The sequence below is a fragment of the Xiphophorus maculatus genome, chromosome 20, assembly GCF_002775205.1.
Source record: "Xiphophorus maculatus strain JP 163 A chromosome 20, X_maculatus-5.0-male, whole genome shotgun sequence".
In the NCBI taxonomy this organism is placed as follows: domain Eukaryota; kingdom Metazoa; phylum Chordata; class Actinopteri; order Cyprinodontiformes; family Poeciliidae; genus Xiphophorus; species Xiphophorus maculatus.
The window spans coordinates 27,375,889-27,397,243 of record NC_036462.1 but is presented as its reverse complement, the minus strand read 5'-3'; the positions used below and the strand labels follow the sequence as shown (position 1 = coordinate 27,397,243).

Sequence of the window (21,355 nt, the reverse complement as noted above, 5' to 3'; positions counted from 1 at the left end):
GATATATGAAATATGCTTGATATGATTCATTACTAACAGGAAGTTAGGCAAACTCTCACCAGTGAGTGAAGCTAAAGTATTGTCATAAACCAATTACTTTGTCACTTTCTGGTATGGCAAGGTAGTATTTTTCCAAAATCTATATATTTTATTGTGCCAAAGCAATGTTTTTTGTGTTAAAAGTGTCAAATGTTACCAACTCGTTTTTACTGCCTGCACTAGTTTGAGAATTAAACAAGAGGAAGTGAACATTTTAGTAGGGGTTTACATCATGGAGTGACAGCTATTGTTTTATTTAGAAAGCGGTGCCAATGTGAGGTTACTGTCTTAACTGAAAGTAGTAAAATATAAAAGAAAAGCAGTTAGCTCAATTTTCATCACGACGGCTATTTGCTGCAAGTAAGACATCGAGAACTTTGCAGTAGTCCGCTCAACCCCCATTTAAAAACAAATGACCTTATCTCCCTGAAGTGTCATGCTAACATGCCGTCCGCAGCACTTCCCCTTCCTCGGTGACATGACCTCACTGCCTTCGACGAACCACTTCCTCAGAAAGTGTTTATAGGTGCAGCGGCACCAAACCATGTATGGCGCTTTTCTGACTCCAAACACACAAGTACAAACAGATGACTTTTATTTCTCTCTCATTATTTTTTTCTTTCACTGGTTACCATGGCAACTTTAGAGCGGCTTCCCACTCTGTGATTTAATGCCGCGCGGATCGCTCCCCTTAGACATTTTTGTGTTCAAAACTTTGGAGACAATTTTTGAAGCAATGGCGACAGAACATACAGGACTCCGTTAGACGATACAAAAAAACAAACAAAAAAAAACCCGGTCATTTTTCTTTTTTTATCTGCAACAACAAATCCTCAGCCCTCCATCGTATTCATGGCTATCAACTTGATTAATACTTTAAGGACCCGCCTTTGTTTGGGGATTTGTTCAGAGAGGCTGAAAATGAAACTGGCAAATATTTCATTATATACAGGAATTGATATCCATGAATACGGGGGAAATATTACAGGATGCACACAAAAGGCTGTCGGATTGGTCACAACGATCTCATCTCCTCGCTGATTGGCTGTTTACTCCCTAAGTTCTCCGTGAGTTGATTGGCACCTTAGAGAGACCCCAAAGACAAGGCCAGCATCAGAACTGTGGAAAGGAAGCGGATAATTGGCCTCAGTCATTATGTCAAACAATATTGAATAAAAAAGCCTATAAAAAAATTTAAAAATAATAAACGTACGTTCTTGAGGAATTCTTCAGCGACGATGCGGGCCCTGGCGTTGACGGACAGCTTCATCTCGCTGATCTCCTTGTCGATCTCCTCCATGAAGTGAATGACGAAGTCCACCAGCTTGTGTTTGTACATCTGCTCCGTGTGGAAGTTGGTGATCAAGAAACTAATATCATATCCCTGTGGAGATGTGACAGAAAATGCAAACAATTTGGTAAAAAACGAAAAGAAAAGAAAAAATCCATCCGTTCTCCATCTTTCTGCTTATCTCACTCCAGCTTCTGTAGAGGAATATGATTTATGTCAATTCAAATAAGTTGACACGGTACTTTATTGTATTCTGTTTGCATATGGATGATTGTACCCTTTGCTGTCATTAAAGGGTTTTTAAAAATCTATATATTTTTTTTAAAAACTGATTCCTTACCTCGACTGGTTTTCTCCTCAGAATGAAGAAGTTCTCAGCTCTCATCATCATGAACCGCATGAACTTGTGGCAAAGAATCTTCTCGATTTCATCAGCCTGCAGTTGAGTAGAATTGCTTTTAGATTCAAAAAGATTGTGGTGTTAAAAAAGCAACAACAACATCAAATTGTGTTAAAATGACCTGCTTGACGGCAATGCTGACTCTGACGGAGTTGATGGACCCCTCGATGAGAACCTTCTCCTTGTCGTTACGGCTGATCACCACGGGCTGGAGAAGCAGCTCCTTACTGCTCCTGTAACCATGTCAACGGAAAGCGCATCTTTCAGCCTTCGGGGTCGTTCATTCTTTACAAGATAGCTGCTGAGGGCAAAACAGGCTGCGGCAAGCCCCCTTCCAGCACAACTTCAAAAGCCCTTGCTCGCGCCTGTGCCATTTCTTTCTTCCCTCCCCACGCTTTCTTATGCAAGTCGGATCAAGTCCGTACTTGTGTGGCAGCTGCAGGATATCCACAAGAGGCTTGAGGGATGGAATAAAAACGAAAACAAAAAAAATTCTCGACAGCCACTGGGGCTCCAAATGAGCCAGTGCCAATAAACATACCTGACCTCCACCTCGGGCTTGTTGTGACGCTCCACCACCTGAGAGGAGAAGTTCTCCAGGCAGAGGGCTGCCTGCAGGGTGGCCCTCACAGCGTTCAGGTAGGGGCGCAGAGTCGCCGTCTGAGCAGAAAAAGGGAGGAATGATTATCGCCTGCTACGTTGTTGTGCGATAAAGATCAGAGCAGGAACAAAAGTGAACCTACCAGCTCAAAGAGCCTGACCTCTGAGGTCAGGTTTGACATACATGTCACCTGATTCTATTTTGTTGTCACATTAAGGTTTCATTTAACAAATGATTTATTATTCACGCACACACAAAGTTATTAAGCTATAATTCAGCTGTGTGTGGATTTAGGAAGGAAGTGATTGGTTTCTTTAGGAGTAGTGGACGTGATGCCTTCAGGTGACGGTAGCTCGTCGTTATTCTTCAAGCAAATCCTCGACAGTATCGAGAAAAAATATATATATATTTTTGCCTTCAAATGTAAAGGTATTGAAAAAATAAATCCGTAACAAGAGGCCCGAGAAGAAAAGACAGCTCAGCTAAATCTCTCTCATTTCTACATATCGTTTCATCAAGGATGTCCGTGCTCTGATTTCTACTGCAGCCCAGCCGCAAAACGGCCACTTAGGCTAGGTAGTTAGCTAATATCGCATTGAACGAACTCGCGATCGGCCGAATTAAAAAGCTAAATATTTAAATATAAAGGTACATGTAGTGTAGGAGACTTACCATTTTTGATCTGTACAAGAAGGAAGTTCCTCAGCCACGCCTGGGACGACTCTTCCGTAAATCCTACATAGTAGAGTACAGCGAAAGTGCGCTCGTTTTCCATTAACTCCTTGTTTGAAGGGGCGGATGTCTGCACGTCACAGAGAAAACCATGAACTAAGTTCAAGCCACCGCCCAGGTCAGAAGTACCTTTAAACAAAACGAGCGTACACCCCGACGAGTCCATTCCATTATTTTATGGGAGAAGACGTTGCGTTTAACGGTTTGTTTTGGGATCATTTCAACGATTTTAGGCCGGTTTCCGAGCAAAGTGTTTATTTTACTACATATTGTACAGTTAGAAAGGTTATAATTAAATCATTAGTAGGAAAGTACTGACGCAGCTACACCATGGTGGGAAAATGGTTTGCTCTGAAGATACCACCTTAGCATTTCAAGTAGATGGGATCGAAACTTGATCATTTTACCCACATATTTGGCGCTACATTGAATGATTAACTTTGTTACACGCACTAAGGCAAATGTAATTTTACTTTTAAGCGAGTTTTAGCCTTATATGAGGTTACGACGTTGTTTATATACGTTACAAACACCCCTCTCAAAACAATGGTTTTTCCCATCATGGACGCCGTTCACTGACGGTAAATATTGCTACTCTTAAAACATTTAATTTGGGTTGCGTATACGCCCCGAATACATAAGAGCGGGTTATTAAAACGTTTTTGTATATATTATTTGTGTACGTAATATGAACACTGAAGCAGCTTTCGTGAAAACGGAGCAGTAATTTGGCGGCCGTGTGAAGCAGGCAGCCCTGTTTGGACGTGCTTTGGGTTTGAGATGCGAAACGCCGCGCTGTGTGTCCATAAGACTGATGATGAAGAAATAACGACGCTGCCCGTGTGAACAGCCGCCGACAGACACCCCCCCCAAAGCCGGACAGCATCATGAGCGAGCTGAAGGACTGTCCCCCGCTTAAATACTACGACTTCAAACCCGTGGAGCATGTGAAGCTGTGCCCCCGCTACACTGCGGTGTTGGGCCGCTCAGAGGACGATGGCATCGGCATTGAGGAGCTGGACACCCTGCAGCTGGAGCTGGAGACCCTGCTGTCCTCGGCCAGCCGCCGCCTGCGGGCCCTGGAGGAGCAGAGACAGGTGCGTGGAGATCCAGGACACTTTATCCACACCTCTTAAACATCTTTGTGTACTTTTTTTTTTTTTTTTTTATCACATTATTTCTAAACTTTAATGCAATTTTATTGGGATTTTTACTAAGTAGCACGTATTTTAAACCTGAAAGGAAGATGCTAAATAGACTTTAATGTAAAAAAAAACAAATAAATAAATAAATTAGTCTGAAAAATGTGATGTGTATTTTTATTGAGAGTCTCTTGAGTCAAACCATCCTCCACTTTCCCCTATTGTTTCAACTCTGAGTGTTTTGGATTATGCTTGTACCAGCTCTCCATATCTGAGCTGAAGTTTTGCTCATTATTCTGTCTATAATGGCTCAAGCTTGGTCAAATCCGGTGAAAATCCATGTTCAAGTTCGTCATAGATGCTCAACCAGTTTTAGCTCTGGACTTTGGCTACATCCTCCTAACAGTTGAATATGATTTGATCGAATTAAAATTCAGAAATACATTATTGATCCAAAAGCTCAGTTAAATGTTGTTGTAACTTGTATTAATTCAAATTCATCACTCCAGTTGTCTGATGAATGGTGAGTCTCTATGCCAGTTTTGTTTAGATTACTTCTGAATCAGCTTGTTGCTCTGAATTACACTATAAATGGTATGCATTTGTATTTACTGATTTAATATTTGGGGGGAAAAAAATAAATAAAAGGTATGCACTACTTTGTGACCGCACCACCTTGTCCTCATTGTGGCGTGCTCCTCCTCAGATCCTCACAGACTGGCAGGACAAAAAGGGAGACAAGCGTTTTCTGAAGCCGAGCAAGGACCCAGATCCTGCAGCCCCAGTCCGCCACAAGCCCAAGAAGCAAAAACTGGACTGCAAGGGAGGGCACGGGCCGGGCCCAGGACCCGGCAGACCCAAATCCAAAAACCTGCAACCGAAAGTTCAAGAATATGAATTTACAGATGATCCGCAAGATATCCCCCGCACTCCGAAAAACGACGCTCCCAACAGGTAATGAATCCCTGCTTTCCTGTAAACTTACAGCCCCTAAAAAAAATTACAAAAAAAAGTTCTTCAGGCGCCTTTGTGTTACTTTGTTTTTCAGGTTCTGGGCTTCAGTTGAGCCGTATTGTGCGGATATAACCAATGAAGAGACCCGACTGCTGGAGGAGCTTCTGAAACCTCCAGAGGACGAGGCCGAGTATTTCAAAGTATGACAGAAAACAAAACTCGGCTCCTTCATTCGAGGCTAAAACGGCTCAGCTGAGGCTGGATTGTTACTCTACATGTAGACAAGAGTTGTCCCAACCTTTAGCCATTACAAAAAATATTTTCATAGCATTTTTAAAACTAACATTTTTGCCTTTTTTATCTACTAAACAGTCAAGTAAAAGAATGAAAATGTTTGAAGTCAACAAAATAGTGTTTTTTTTGTACAAAATGGATCAGTAAATCATTGTAGATACAAAGTATAAAGGCGGAGTTTCAGAAAAAGCAGGCGTTTTTAAAGAGACAGAGGCCCAAATTCAAGTCGTTAAGTTACAAAGTCAAATTTTAGACTTAGAATATTTGACATAGTATTTGTATAACAACTGATTTTGCTATAAACATAATAAGGGGTAGCATTATGGGAAACATAACACGACCCCATTAATAAATGGGAATCTGTTTCTTACACTTAATTCTGTTTTTTGTAGATTCCTGCGTTGGGGAAACACTATTCCCAGCGGTGGGCTCAAGAAGACCTGCTGGAGGAGCAGAGGGAAGGGGCACGAGCCAACGACAAGAAGAAGAGCATCATGGGAGGGCCGCTGTCAGAACTGGATGCTAAAGGTGAGAGAACAACACAGCCATATCTGCCTTTGGCTTTAAAGTGACAGGATCGTATTTCTGCACAGCCGTGTTTCCATGTCAGCACTCATCCATGTGTTCATCCATGTAGATGTAGACTCACTGCTGAAGAAATCCGAATCTCAGCACGAATCACCAGAAGACGGTTGTCCCTTTGGTCCGCTCACTCAGCGCCTGCTTCAGGCCCTTGTAGAGGTCAGATCCAGGTTTTCTACTCTGATGACTCCTAAAGCTTAGAGGATTTTTCTTAAAACCCCTTTAAAGAAATCACAGGAGATAAAATATAAAGAAATAATCGTTTGAGTTTTGTTTCACCCCGCATTCCCCCCCGTTATGTTTTAGGAGAACATTATATCCCCCATGGAGGATTCTCCAATACCGGACATGTCAGGAAAGGACGCGAATGATGGAGCTGGGACTTCCCCTCGAAGTCAGGGAAAAGCTTTCAGGTATTTGCAACATCAACCTAATGTACAGACCCATTCAGTAAACGAGTTTCTCTTAATCATGATGGATTTTATCCTTACAGTTAATGAAAAGACAGCATTTAAGACTAAAATATAACATCAGACCAGTAAAAACATCTATTTTATAAAACAAAAACGTGGGCTTTGTAAATACCTGCTTAAAGTTGTTATTTTAAAAAGCTCCTTTTAAAACGATAAACTAGACTCGTCAGGATGTATATTCTAACTTACTGAATATGACTCTGTAAGAACGCCATTGTCTCAACATTAAAAATCAGCTAGTACTAGCACTAATCTAAGTTGGAAGTTTGGTTGATTTTAAACACGGATGTCAAGGACTAGTCTTACCAATTAATGTCATTAATTTAATATTAATGACATTATGTCCTTTAAAAGGGAGTTGGTGAAACCTGCACACACCCTGGTAGTGACAGTTTCCTGCCGGTTTCTTTGCTCCCAGTGTTCCTCACACACGTTCCCTGGAGGCGCGGATCAAGGAGGAGCTGATAGCTCAAGGGCTTCTGGACTCGGAGGAGCGACCCGGACAAGGAGGAGACTTGGAGGACGAGGTCCTTGCCGAGCTGCAGAAGAGACAAGCAGAACTCAAAGCCCTAATTGCCCACAACAGAGCCAGGAAGCAGGAGCTGCTCCGGTGAGGATTGTACCTTTTTGGTGTAAACTGCACCAACGAACTCTAGGTGTCAGTTTTGAGCCTTTGACATGCCGCTGTCTCCACAGGTTGGCAAAAGAAGAGATGCGCAAGCAGGAGCTGAGGCAGAGAGTGAGGGTGGCCGATAACGAGGTGATGGAGGGTTTCCGGCGCATCATGGCCGCCAGGCAGAAGAAACGCACACCGACCAAGAAGGAGAAGGATCAGGCCTGGAAAGCTCTGAAGGAGAGAGAAAGCATTCTCAAGCTATTAGATGGATAAAAAGAAGCAATGTTTGGTTTTTCTTCTTTCTTTAACCCACATCTCATCCTGTCCTTACAGACTCAGACAGGAGAAACTTCCCTGTAGTGTAAACGTTTATGTGACGTAGTTTTAATAGTGTGTAAAATCAGCCATCTGACTCTCAGCCTTGAGTAACTTTTTTTTTGTACCGTGATTGTTGGATTTTGTCAATCTATGTTGCTCTTTTTTTATATGATCATTATTCATTGGTTATGAAACAGAACGACTTAAAGTTTTAATTTGTTTTTTCTACATCTACAGTGAGGAAAAGTGCATAATCTGCAGTCTCATTCTCAGAATGCACAGTAAAAGCTGGATAACAAACTAACTCACCTTCTTCAGTAATTAAAAATTCAACATGAGGTTTTTTTGTGTGATTTGTATTTATTTTCTCATCATCTTTTAATTAATCAAATTAGCAGATATGCCTTTTGGTCCAAAGCAATACTGAATATAGCGGCAGGGTGTCCGCATATTTAAAAGTCTTAATTTATCTAAAATTAAGGCTTTAAAATATCTTAAATTCAAACACGAAAATGTAAGTTAGCCTTAAATGTGTCATTTGCATGCCTTTCAGCATTATTTAATCTCATTCTATGTAGGTTTTTTTTCTTGAAAGACCCTGCAAAAGTTTGAGTTGTGTGCCGACATCTTCACTCGCTGCGTTCTGTGACTCAAAGTGGTTAAGACCACAGACGTGAATACATTATTCATGTAAGGCTACCAGTAACAAGCTGCTAATAGCTGTTTTCTAGCTAGCCGACTAGCAACTAAGTATTAGCATAAAGCTAGAGAGGTGTATGACATGTGAGAAGCACAAGGTTGTTGCCAAGAGCCACAAAAAGACACACAAAATAACGAAGGGGACCAAAACTGTAAATGTTGTATCTCTGTAGTGATAGAGATTTTACATTTTATTCATAATTGACCTAAAAAGTCTTAAGTTTGAGTTGGTGAAACCTGTGTCCATGCAAATTGGCCATAATCGTCTGAAGGTTTTTGCTTTCAGATGATTCTAGTTGCACAATAGTTTAAATCGCAAAAAGCACTACAGGAGCTATTGTAGAGAAACAAAAAAAATCTCTAAAAGATTTAAATGAAAGCTGATTTATAACTTGAATTGGATGAAGAAAAAACATCTTTTTAATGAAATTAGAGTGGTTTAGCTACATCTTGCATAACTAATTTGCCCCAAAGTTCCCAGCCCAACTTGATTGAAAGTAAAGGTGTGTAAACAACTATCTCCAAACATCAATTCAAATTCAAAAATGTTTCATTGAATCCAAAGAAAAATTTAAATGAACAGAATTAATGTTTTAAAAAAAGTTGTCCTATTAATGCTTTGACAGTCATGGAACTCCTTCCATAACTTTTCAAGTTTTGTTCACATTATTATTATTTTATTTATTTCACCGTCTTCCCATGCTGACTGTTTTGGGTGTTTTTTTGCTCAGGTTAATTTATGAACAGCTGCATTAGGATTGCCTTTAGTTTTTGTTTTTTTTTTAGCTTGGATTTGAAGTGATACTTGTCTTCACTTGTTAATGGATGACTTTAGAGATCTTTTTAAAAAATATTATCAATAATGGTAGTAGTGACTATATTTACACACAAATATTCCCCCCTATGGAAAGACATTTTCCGTATTGGAACAAATAGCGCTCCTCCGCCACTAGATGGCAGTAACACTTTTGTGACTCATCTGAAGTCTCCAGCTCATCATGGCCTAAGGTTGACATTACCCTGGTGTACAGTGTGTGTTAATGTGGTGTGTGTGTGTCCGGTTGTCTTCAGCTGAAGACATCCTAACTGATGTTGGTCCCAGGAGGAAACGGGAGCCTGTGTGTCTCACACTGAGCAGCTGAGAAGCACAACAAAGGCTCTTCTTCCTCAGGAAACTGAGACGGGCTGGACTTTCCTCACGGCTGCTCGTGAACTTTTACAGGGCGATGATCGAGAGCATCCTCTGCCTCAACATGACTGTGTGGTATGGTAGCTGCACAGCACTGGAGAGGAAACAACTGACACGGGTGGTGAGAACAGCACAAGGCATTGTGGGATGCCCCCTCCCAGACCTGGACTCCATTTACACAGACCGGGTCAAGAAGAGAGCTGGATCCATAGCCATGGATTCCAGCCACCCGGGCCACAGACTGTTTGTGCCGCTGCCATCAGGCAAGCGGTACAGGAATATACGGACTACAACAAATAGACTGAGAAACAGTTTCTTCCCCACAGCCGTCAGAGCCATTACTCCCTGCCGTCCCCCCCTCCCACACATATCATAACCTCGCAGTCACACATACATATCCCCCACCCCCACACAGCCATATTGTTCTGCACTTTGCACTGTCACATTATCTGTACTTTGCCATAATTGGACCTGCTGCTACTTCTTTGGTGTGGTTGAGTGCCTTTAGTTAATTTAGTTGTATATATTGTTATTATTATTATTGTGTGTTTGCTTATTTATACTGTATATATTTGACCTTTTGCACGGGAGCTGCAATGGAAATTTCGTTGAATTCTGTTCAATGACAATAAATGCTATCTATCTATCTATCTATCTATCTGTGTGTCAGGGGTCAAACGGTTCATCCTGACGGGTTACAGAGCAGCACAGTTATCCACCAGGAGTTTCACAACAGACAACAGTCTGTGAAAAAAATAAAAGAAACAACAAAAAAAAACACACTTCTTCCTGACCAAACTGTCACATGATCACAACAGAAACTACCCCCCACAACACTTGCCTGGCTTACAACCCCCCCAAAAAAACGTGGTAGTAAAGTAGAGCATGCCCCCTCACTACACTCATGCTTCTCTGATTCTAGTTTGTGCTTCTTAAAAGTTGCTTTTGTTGTGCTAAAATATGAAAACAAAAACTTTATGCAACTTGATGTTAATGTTTTCATTCACCTCACAACACGTCTTGCCTACAGGTAACATCTCACTGAAATCCCTCACTTCATTATTTTGTTGATGTAAAACATTATTGACACCCAAGTCATTTTTCCTTAGGGCCAAAACAATGCAGTGTGCTTGTTTGCATTTTAAACAGGATGAGGCTACACAGACGACAGGTTTGTCCGAGGCATGTAGGTTCAGCGGTGTTTGGAATACTCTGGAAGTTTTATTTCAGGCAGTCATCAGATATGATGTCTGGTATGAGACCATCATACGGTCTCATACAGTCTTCAGTGAGAGGCCTCCTCAGATTCATTTCCAGACTGCTACCAGAGGTCCTTTCTGCCCATAGCATCAACCCTTTGAAGATATTGGATGACATATGGGTTATGATTTCCCTTTGGAATAAAGTTTCTTTTACACTACATTTTTAAATGTAGTAGACCCCCCCACCCCCAACTCCCACTGTGGCTATGGTATGATGGAAAGGTTTGACAGATTTTAAGTTCACGTTGTTACCGGTAACCTAGCCATGTCTTCTGGTTAGCTTGTTCGCGTGCCTATTGTCTGCGTATCCATGTGTTTGGGTGGCGTAATACTTACAAGCTCTATGTTGGAAATCTACTAAATTAAAGCGCTGCAGTAAAATAACCCAATGTTAAGAGCGGCGGCCAGGCCGGACGGTTCAACAAAAGCCGCAACCATCATGTAAAAACCAACCGTTGTTTGAGCGGGTGTCCTCCACGCAAATCATAATGCTGTCAGATCACGTGTATGAAAGCTTTTAATAACATGAGGCCCCATTGAGCCCTTCTCACAGGCGAATGAGAGGCTGAATAGACCGCTACGGCAGCCCCCTCGAGGCTGGGCGGATCACCTAAGGCTTTTGTTGCATTTGTTGTCATTAGACCTTAGCTGAAGGGCAGGTGGGTTTTGTGCTGATGCACTGCTCATACATGTTTAATGATGCTCAGCATCTGTTTGCACATCTCATATTGAGCTGTCTCCACATAAACAATAAAAAGGAGGGCCATTTTACCCTATTTATGACCCAGGTGGTACGTCCCTGATCCAAGTTCGGCCTCCAGCTGTACGTTTACCAGTTTTTCCACAACTAAAGATCAAAATGTTTGCCCAATCCTCTTTGCAAAGTAGCTAAAGCCCACTCAATTAAGTTCTCAGCAACTGTAAACATTCATTTTCAGCTTTTGCCACAGACCCTCAGATTTAGGTCTTGATTTTAGAGCATTCTGATGCATGAGTATGTTTTGATCTAAACTTCCTGACATGGCTCGGGCTATATGTTTCCACTGTTAACTGGCTTGAAGGTTCATCATTTGCCCCGGTCTTTGGTCTTTTGAATCCTCCATCAGTTTTATTTTCAAAATTGCTCTCTCTGTTGACCAGCCCGTTCTCCACTCAAATGTGACCAGCTTATTGTTGTACCCCACTGTGTTTCCACCCAAGTGGTTTGCCCTCTCATTTTGGAGATGACTTTCTATGTCTTGTAAACATTCATGGCTTTCTGGCGCAAGATCGGCTCCAAAACAAGGAGCAAACGCAGCGTTCTGCGAGGAGCATGCCAGGAGTTTGCGGACACACATTCGGCACCGTTTATCTGAGCCAGCATCAGCGGCGATCAGGAGGGGTTGAGGGCTACTCTCTCCATCGCTTCTTTGTTTTGCTTCTGTTTATGAGCTACGTTTCTCTCCCCGGGGCTCTCCCACTCCACCTCCGTCCGCGCGTTCCTCAGAGCCTGGAAAGAACGACTGGCGTTCTCGCAGACATGCTCGCACACCAACACACAATGGCCCAGACACACACACACACACCGAGAGAAACATGAGTTTAAGGGGGATTTAACATGGATCCTTTCAGCTTTCATGCTGAATTGAAACTGTGTATGTGTATCAGAGATCCAGAGGCTGAGGCAGCTGCTCGGGCCGGTCCCCTGAGAAGAGCCTCTGTCCAGCAAGACCACGCCTTGGCCCTCGTCCTGCACAGTAAACTATTGTCTTCGGAGCTGCTGCCCCCCATCACCCCCTCCACCATTCTGACGTCACAGTTTGTCCTTCCCCAGAGGGCAACTGTGGCCGCTGTGGTAAAACTGGACCGGCCTTTTTGCCAAAAGTCAGACACACAAACATTAAACCTTGACGTACGCCACTGCACCGTCAAGCTTCACGCGGTACGCATAGCGCCGGTACACTCTCACGTCTTTGACCCGTCCTCTTCCACATCAGTCGTATTTGAATACTATTTGCCTCCCATTTGCATGGCAGTTGAGGCTTTTCTTGTGTGACTCCTGAAATTGACAGCTGACATGCAAAGCAAGCACTTTCTGTGTCACTAAGCTCCACCTGCCTGGGCTTTGCTCACTGCTGAGGTAGACACAGCCACAAAGACTGCCTGCTGGGGGTTTTTTTGTTGTTTTTTTTCACTGAACACAGGCTCGGTCGACCACAGGCAAGCTACGCTGAATGAGGTGAGAGACTGTGAGCAGATCATTTGGTATATTTAGTGAAAACTGGCAGCTATGAGAAGAAATTGAACTCGCTTCAGGGGTAGATTCACAGACATGCTGTAAACTGAAAGCAAGCACAAACAAAGTGGAGGGGGAAAAAACACACTAAAGATTGAATCACAATGGTAAAGGATGACAAATGTCAAATGGTTAGGCATATAGTGACATTTTACAGCAAAATCAGGCAACTGTGTTGCCTTCAGTTGTTATAAAAATGCTGTATATATCAAATTTGATTTCGCAATATGCCGCCTTAAAATTGGGGCTCTGTCTCTTTAAGAAGCTCCTGCTCTTTCCGACACTCTGCCTTGTCATCACAACAACGCTTCTCCAGTGTTTACAAACGTTCTTAGGAGCGTAGGACCAGGCGGTAGTTCATATTTTCACCTCAGGAAACTCGCAGTTCTGGGACTCGACTGGAGACAGCAGATCCCAGAAGGAGATTTGAGGGAATGGGCGGTGCTTGGTGAGAGCAAGCATTTAGGCACGGCCGAATGGTTGGTTCAGGAATTCCTCAAACATGTGTGAAACAATCAAGGCAACGACCCAGGTACGTTTTTGATAAGGGAATAGCATCATAACATGACATAAAGCTCAAAAAAGTCAATTTTACACAATACTATAGTTTGATTACTGCTGTGTCTGTTTCTTATTTTATACTATTATATTCTAAAATGAATCAATTAAAAAATTATATGCCTATCAGTGAGCATCAGAGGTGGATGGAGTAACCAAAACTTGTACTACATCAACATATGCTTACTCAAGTAAAAGCTAAAATCAGCTGAGTAAGAAACCACTCAAATAAGAGTAAAAAAGCATTTGGCAAAAGGCAACTCAAAATATCAATCATTTAATATTTTAAAATTACATTATCAGACAGACCAAATATAAAGTTACATGGAAATTTTAGTATTGTAAAGATCAAAATGAAAATAATTAAGAACATAATTACAAGATAAAATCAGGCAAAAGAAACTTTTTTTCCTGCGTATGGTGAAGTTTTTGGTTAAAACAAGCCAATTCTTCATTCAGTGACGTATCCAGTATCCAGAAATTTTACTCAAGTAAAAATTCTTGAGAAATAAGTTACTCAAGTAAAAGTAAAAAGTACAACAATGTACTCCTAAAAGTACATTTCTTTCAAAAAGTTACTCAAGTAAATGTGACTGAATAAATGTAAATAGTTACTACTCAACTCTGCTGGGCAGGAGATACTTTTTAACCTCCGTTTCACAGCAAAAGCGAAACAAAGGTTCACCAAGTAAGTCGAATCATTACTCGACTTGCTTCCCGATGGTGACTTTTGTAAATGGAAATATCAGCGATGAAGTTCTACATACTAAAAACAACTATTGACTCTAAAAACAAAACAGATCATCTTTGACATCATGTCTGTCTCAGTCTAGACAGACCTTGCTAAAGTACCCAGAAGCCAATCTGCAGGTATATATTTGCGTTTGAATGTTTTGTACGAAGAGGCCCGTGACCCGGCAGATCCTAAACATGCTGCTCGGTGTGGAGTTTGTTCATCAAACGCCCCAGTTGCTCGTTTCTAAAGTGCCTGTCGCGAAACCATGGGCTGTGGAGCCTCCAGGCACTAACCCAAGATCTGACAGAAAGAGATAGTCAGGTGGGCTATTTGTGATCTGGGGGGAGGAGAAAGCTGTTGATAAAACACACTTTACTTTAGAGATAAAACCAGAAAGGAGAGTCTCCCCCCCTCTATCCAGCCTCATCACCAACTAGATAAACCAATCACACAGGATCCATCTTTAAAACCTTTTGGTTTCCTCCAAACTTTTGTATTTATGAACCTGCAGAAGGGGAAAGGAAACGGTAAAAACCTTCTCCTTCACCACCTACCACTGTCATTCCTCCGCCATCTCTCTCTTGTTTCCTCTTCTGTGTTATTATCTCTGAGATCATTATCAGGCTGTGCGATGGGGTGGAGGGCGCCCTCCCACATGGCTCTGGTGAATGATTGGTAACAGCAGCACACGGGAGGAGAGAGCAGTCAAGCAAAGACAAGAGGCCCAATAAAGTCCATCTAAATATAGAGAGGCACCAGGGCCTTTTTTCCCTTGTCCTTATAAAGAGCTGCTGGTGAATCCGGGTGGACTTTCCTGTTAGCTCTGCGTCGAGAGCTGATGACTCCCCCTCTTCCCCCCAAGGATTGGGAACTGCATGGAGACACACAGTGTCTTTTTTACAACTAGGCAGAGGGGCTCAGCCAGGTCTCCCTGTGGAAGATGGTAAATCATGCCTGGTGGAACATACTAAAATAGGAGAGGTCTGAGGAGATGTTCATAAAGAAATTATGGGAGAAACGAGTCGGGGAGGGGGGAGGTGGATGTTCCCGTGCAGAAGATTAGAACAAGTGGGTGCAGAAAGAAAAGAAAAAAAAACTTCAGGCTGAAAATATCTCAGAGGATGGATTTTATATTGCAGTTTAGATCAACACAATCCCCCGTGCCTGATCCAAATAATGCCCCAATTTGGCTCTGAGTCATGGCCATGTTTTCTAGAACTGCTCCCAAGACCCAGATCAGAATATGGTGGGAATTTGAGTGCTTTTTATAAGCGGGCTGGTGCAAACGAACCAGAACAAGGGTTTGTTGCAAGGAGGTTTGTCTTCGGGGAAGCAAAAGTGACTACGAGAAAAACCATTAGTCAGTTACTGAAACTGTGACGTTGATGGATAAAATGCATTTCTTAAAAAGAAAAGAAAAAAAAAAAGTAAAATCCAAAAAGTGTGATTTGGGTTTTTAATTCAGCCCATCCGAGTTCATAGTTTGTAGAACCATCTTTTGCTGTAGTTATAGCAGAAAGTGTTTTTACACGTCAAAAGACCAAAGTGTTTTCCAAATTCGTTTTGAATTGAGCTTCAATAAATCTATTTACCACAAACTCTTATTGGATGTAGGCTTTGGCTCACTAACACATCGGGACGCTTTGATCTAGTTGGATTGGATATTTCAGGTTTTTGTCCTACTGGAAGGTGAACAGCCACTTTTTTGTAACTTTTTTTTTCCCCAGGATTGTCCTGCATTTAGCGTCATCCACCTTTTCCGACCACCTGTGTGACATACCTATTATCAGCATCATTTATTGTACTGGTGTTGATATGAATGTTGACTTGAACCTTGCAAGACTGGAAAACTAAAAAGTAGAAATTTGGAATTTGAAATGCAGATTGGTATTTAAGTGTGCCACATTAAAACACTAAATTTATAACAAACAAGTTAACAAGTTTAATATCTTATATGTCCCTAAATGAGGCAGCAACTAATTCTGTTAGTAAATAGGTTAATAAAACCTCTTATTTTTGTACAAACTATTTTAAACTATTCCTTTTCCATCTGTAATGGTGTTTAGTTTGAATTATTTAATGTTATTCAATTGGTTTTTATCATGCTTGCTTTTTGCTCTTTGGAGCCCTCTGGTGGTGTGGGGGTCCCTAAGCAACCGCTTAACTCGCAGCACCCTGGGCCGGCTCTCTTTTTCTTTTCCTCATTAAAACAACCTTTTTCATTTAAACATATTTATTGTCACTGACTTTTACATTTTGCAGATCCCACATATGCTGGACATGTCCTGTTCAAACATTTACCTTCAGAGGGCCCATAAAAAGCACCGTGTTGCAAAAACCAGCCAACACAGAGACATTATCTGTGGCATGGTGAACACTTCCTTCCTACATCTTGACTCAAGCAGCAGCTTTCCACCGTCTCTCTTAGGTTCACTAACAGTGATGTACTTTTAGTGCTGCACGACAGAAAGAAAAAAAATCTGTAATTGTGCACATTTTTGGCACGGCTGTGACGCTCGCCGCCACATGTGTGAATCAGAGAGGGGATCATTTTCACAGCTGTCCTCGTGTATATCAGCAGTGACAGCGAAGGTTCAGAAGTCAAAGGAGGAGACAACAGCGTTTGCTCTGTTCCTCCAAATGCCCCCGTTCACCTGTTGCTCCCGCTCCGCCCGCCGCTGCGTTTGACCACACACCAGGACACAAGGTAAAACTACTACTATAGCCAATAAAAACTAAGCTAAAATTAATCAGTATTTAACTAATAAAAACTAGCAAACACACTCTTAAAAACTGATTAAAAGTAACTAAATTAGACAAACGAAAAGTCACAACGAAATGAAACTACACTATCATGAAAAACTGAAAACTATAACCCTACCATGACACTTTCTGAATAAAGTCGCTTTACAACGTAAAGCGACTTTATTTTATTAAGTACATACTATGTATTTTTAGGCTGAAACTGTTAAATAATGAGTATTTTCACAGTTCAGACAAATATGTTAACGGTTCTGTCCGGAGGAATGGTCCAGAACGCCCGCAAACTATCATGAGAAGCTTGTGGAAGAAAACTCTAAAGGTTTGACCCAATTCATACATTGTAAAAGATTAAATACTGGCTGACTGTAAATGTTTGAAATTCAAGGAAAGTTACAAACAAAAATACTGTGAAACATTTTCACGCTAAGTTTTCTGACATTTAAGAAATTGAAATAGTTTGGACTATTCTGACCTAAAACAACAGAAAAAATTGTTGGTCTGATTTAACTTTGCACAGTGAGTAAAAAAAAATTTCTTTGTGTAAATTTGTGTTTTCGACTAAGTGATTCTCTTCCTGTTGCAGTCTGAGAGTAGTCAGAATTTGTGCCAGTGGGTTATAGAAGACGGCTAAACAGGAGCAATGCGTGTGAGGGAGTGTGTCAGTTTGTGGTCATGAAACCCCCACAGAGAGAGGAAGCTCAGCTGTCAGTGGTCGTCAGGCGCTTGTAGGGGGGGGCCTCCTCCTCCGCCCCCCGTCTCAGTTTGTGCGCCGCCCCTGCTGCAGTTAACCTCAACCCCCTTCGCCCCTCTTTCTCTTTCCTTTCCACCCCTTCCTCTGGTTCCCTGCCCAGCAGCAGCAGCTTGGCCCTGTCTGAGGCAGAGGAGCTCCTCGTCACGGCAGGCGTGTTGGCCGGAGATAAGATGAAGATGCCGCGGCACCAGCAACCTTTCAGGGCACGGCGAACGAGTGTCAAGACACTCGGACGCTAAAAGGTCAGCCTGTTTTCGTTCTGTGCGCGGCTCACAACGCGCTGAATGGCACCGAAGGAACAGGCTCTCGGCGTGTTCTGTGGGGGTGAAGATGTTGCCATGAAAGCGGCTGCCAGGGCAGACGTGTGGGGAGGATGTGAGGCTGGAGGCGTCGGTGACTCCTGCAGCCCTGAGACGTGCGGGGGCGTGACGTGTCATTGTTCTGCTCCTGGATGTTGGCTCGTCTGGGGGATCGCGTTTCAGAGCCGGAGGCTCGACTTGGTCCAGAAGAAAAAAATAACAAAAAAGATGAATGTAAAAACAAAGTTGATCCCAATTGGGTGTGCGCCAGTTGCACAGATTTCTTTAATTTTGGGAGATTGGTGATCAGCCGATACCTGCATGCGAAGCCGATCTTATCCTCCGATCTTATCAACCTTGGTAGAGGTCTAAAATTCAACCACTGTCCTCTTCTGCTCTCCCGTTAGAGAGGTTTGATTGATAGACCGGCCCACCAGGTTATGTCTGCAAGTTTGCAGTTAACACTAGTGACCCCACTGTTGCCAACTCAGTGACTTTCTTGGTATATTTAGCCACCTTTCGGACAATAAAAAAACTGGCATTGGGCAAAATAAGACTCAGCAGGTCAGGCTTTGTAAAGATCGACGATCGGCCACAGAACTGCAGTTGGTGCAGTCAAAGTCCTAAAAGTTTGAAGTTGTTGGGGTCTTTTTTTCCCGGCACCAAATCAAAACATAAATACACATATCTTGGAAAATGACTCAAATGAACTTTTTCACACTTTGTGCGTTACCAGGAATTTCATAGTCCCAACCTCCAGCTCAGAGATATTTGTTTTTATATAAACCCGGCTACGTGTGCACAAGACCTCAATCTGTAGGCTACAACCAGCTCACCTTGCTCTTAAAGCAGAGAGGATCTAAAGTTTACCATTTGCACCTTGACAAAGATGACTGACATTCACTGGGAAGACATACAGCGTGGATAGCGTGAAACGTTCAGGAGGTTTGTGATTTAAGTCCATGCGAGCCGGTGAAAGCAGTTAAACCCGCACTGCTGGCTCCAGGGTGTGATAAAGCCAGGAGTATCTCTGGATCAGAGTGAGTTTTAAAGGTTCTGGCAGACATTAAACCGACAGCAGGCCTGCAACTTCTCAACCACCGTTCGACGACCCGGCGGGCCGCTCAAAGAGCCTCTGGGTCCCGCTGGCATTCCGACCGAGGCCGGCGATCACGAGACGAGCCGGAGGAGACGCAGTCTCTCTCAGAGGGAGCCCGAGTGAGGGACGTTAGCCGGTGGGACAGTAAAAGCTGGACAGCTGTAAAAGGGTGGAGGGAGTGAAGGAAGTCAGTTCACTGGCTGAACGGCTCAGGTGGGAGAATCTGTTGACAACCGTCGGTCTCAGGAACCACAAATCCGGCATCCGAGGAACGTCGTGGTGGAAGAAAGCTGTGACGTAAATTGTGGTAAGCCATGTGGAGCAGGGGCCTCATAATGATTACGAATGCACTCCAAGGGCCAATTGTGGTAAAAATGTATCAATAAAACTATCTATTAAACTGCTAAAATATAAATAAATCAATAAACAGGAGTCTCTTTGACTTCTTAAAGTCAAATAACATTGGAAATTTTTCACATTGTTGTAATTAGGCAAAATAAAGATAGAAAGTGCTTTGATTTAATTAATAAAATAATATTTAAGTACACAACTTTTTCCTTTTTTAAGGCTCTATTTACGTCTCTCTAGAGCTCCGTTGTCAAACTGAAGGTCCAGGGGCCAAGACTGGCCCGCCATGGCTTTTTTATGTGACCCACCAGACTCCAGACAGACACATAAATAGAACGTTCAAGAAAGCAGATATGTGTATTATTTTATCAAATCAAAGCAGTTTTTTTCCATATTCTTACCTCCATGTGAAAATGTTATTTAACTTGAGGATGGACTCATCGAGTACAGAGGCGCCTATTTTGGCTTTTCGAAAAAGCCAAAAGCCACCTCAAACTTAAGAACCGTTTTGTGAAACTAAAGAAGTTATTTCAAATTTTGCAGTTTCCAACAGAAATTTCCAATGTGATATTTCAAAGAGCGCTTGGAAAAACACTGCCTGGTGAGAGCATTTGATGTCCACTTAGCTAAACTTTACATTAGAATGAAAAACGCAAGTTCAAAGCACTTGAACATATTGGCACACCAATCACTTCTGTATGACTTTGACATTGAGGTATATTAATCCCTTTTTGCTAAAAGGGGTTTTTGTGTTTTATGCCACTATCACTTTTGACCATTATTTTGTAAATTTAGTCTATCTGGCCTTGATCATATCACATCCATCTCCTTCCTCGGGCTTGAAGATTGAGTTGTTGTTTTTTTTAGATTTGTCCCTCATGTGCAAAGATTCACCTGGATCCTGCATTCGGTTCAACGTTTTGCACCAAAGGGACTCACTTCAGAGAAGGTCAAACTGTTGAACTAATTCCCCGTCGTGGTAAAAGATCTGCCTGTCTTTACACATTCAACACTTTGCCTGTTTTCTTTTTAAACAGAAGGCACTCCTCGCTATACGTGAAGACACTCATCCCACGGAGACAAAAGGAAGTGTTTGGGTAGATAGACGATAGAAATCTAGCTGTTTCAGGCTCCGCAGAGTGGCCAGTTTTTCTCGCTGAGCCCGCCTGATTCTTCCGAACCGACTGAGGGTTTTGGCATCTTTTCATTTAGTCAAACAGGTTTCTGTTCACAGATCTTTTTCCCTCTTTTCATCCTCATCCACATTTTTCAGGAGTGTGGCATTGCTAATAAACTGCTTTTAGCTCGTGTCGCTTTGAGTTCTTGTTCTTCATTGCTCGCAGCTGATATAATTTGTTTTACTTCCTCATGTAGACAATTTTAATCACACTTCTTAAACTTTTTCACGTGTGGTTACAGTACAACACGGGTTGACACTTTAGGAAGGAACTTGTGGATTAGATTAAAACAGGATTATGTTATAAAGCAAGATTCCTATCCTAGATTATCTCACAAGCACCTGTTCTGGCACACCTGCAGATCTACCAAGAAATGGCCGTCGGCCGTAGTAACACTGGAGGTGCTGCAGCTTACAGGACAATTCTTAGCTGTACTCGGTAATATGCCTGCAAAGAAAACATCCTACCAAGTACTTGTGGTCTAATTTCTAGTGCAAATATCTTAGTATGTTTGAAATAAGTCAAAATCAACTTAAAGGTAACTTTTCAACGTGATAGAGGGGCTTAAGTTTTTAGTCAGCAATTTCTTAAAGGGACAGTATTACGTGTTGTCCAGGCACACAGGGCCATTTTATTGCACAGTCAAGTAATTATGCTACTTCCAGTTGTTAAAAAATACTTTACACCCTGAAATTGAGAGTTTGCCTCTTTAAAAACTCCTGCTCATTCTGAAAACTTTCCCTTCAGGAAGTCATC

At 42.2% G+C, this 21,355-nt stretch overlaps 2 protein-coding genes and 1 long non-coding RNA gene across 4 annotated transcripts; 2 read left to right on the top strand and 1 right to left on the bottom strand.

Moving 5' to 3' along the window:
- Positions 1–617: 617 nt before the first annotated feature.
- On the bottom strand, positions 618–3,088 carry arpc4 (actin related protein 2/3 complex subunit 4). Its single transcript, XM_005800642.2, has 6 exons — positions 3,004–3,088; positions 2,272–2,390; positions 1,852–1,963; positions 1,671–1,766; positions 1,253–1,423; positions 618–1,158 (listed from the first exon to the last, which is right to left on the bottom strand). Exons 1-6 carry the CDS (start codon positions 3,004–3,006, stop codon positions 1,153–1,155), a joined length of 507 nt encoding a protein of 168 aa, XP_005800699.1. The 5' UTR covers positions 3,007–3,088; the 3' UTR covers positions 618–1,152.
- A 112-nt stretch (positions 3,089–3,200) lies between these two features.
- tada3 (transcriptional adaptor 3) lies at positions 3,201–7,780 on the top strand. 2 transcript variants are annotated; one of them, XM_023325288.1, is made up of 9 exons: positions 3,201–3,644; positions 3,914–4,160; positions 4,912–5,159; positions 5,254–5,359; positions 5,846–5,981; positions 6,091–6,194; positions 6,342–6,448; positions 6,927–7,118; positions 7,205–7,780. In XM_023325288.1, exons 2-9 carry the CDS (start codon positions 3,951–3,953, stop codon positions 7,395–7,397), a joined length of 1,296 nt encoding a protein of 431 aa, XP_023181056.1. In that variant the 5' UTR covers positions 3,201–3,644; positions 3,914–3,950; the 3' UTR covers positions 7,398–7,780. The 2 variants fall into 2 exon arrangements, with proteins under 2 accessions (XP_023181056.1, XP_005800697.2); XM_005800640.2 differs by having other exon boundaries at positions 3,201–4,160.
- Positions 7,781–17,742: 9,962 nt separating this feature from the next.
- On the top strand, positions 17,743–20,733 carry LOC111605777. The gene is made up of 2 exons (XR_002751827.1): positions 17,743–20,370; positions 20,459–20,733. It is a non-coding gene; the product is annotated as an uncharacterized LOC111605777 (long non-coding RNA).
- Positions 20,734–21,355: the final 622 nt, after the last annotated feature.

Excerpts from the sequence above, each read along its gene's own strand:
- arpc4 (XM_005800642.2), bottom strand. Across the intron at positions 1,964-2,271 it reads AAGCCCGAGGTGGAGGTCAG|GAGCAGTAAGGAGCTGCTTC; the intron begins GTATGTTTATTG and ends ACATGGTTACAG. Across the intron at positions 1,424-1,670 it reads TGAGGAGAAAACCAGTCGAG|GGATATGATATTAGTTTCTT; the intron begins GTAAGGAATCAG and ends ACATCTCCACAG.
- tada3 (XM_023325288.1), top strand. The coding sequence starts at position 3,951 with ATGAGCGAGCTGAAGGACTGTCCCCCGCTTAAATACTACGACTTCAAA. Across the intron at positions 6,195-6,341 it reads TGCTTCAGGCCCTTGTAGAG|GAGAACATTATATCCCCCAT; the intron begins GTCAGATCCAGG and ends GTTATGTTTTAG. Across the intron at positions 6,449-6,926 it reads AGTCAGGGAAAAGCTTTCAG|TGTTCCTCACACACGTTCCC; the intron begins GTATTTGCAACA and ends CTTTGCTCCCAG.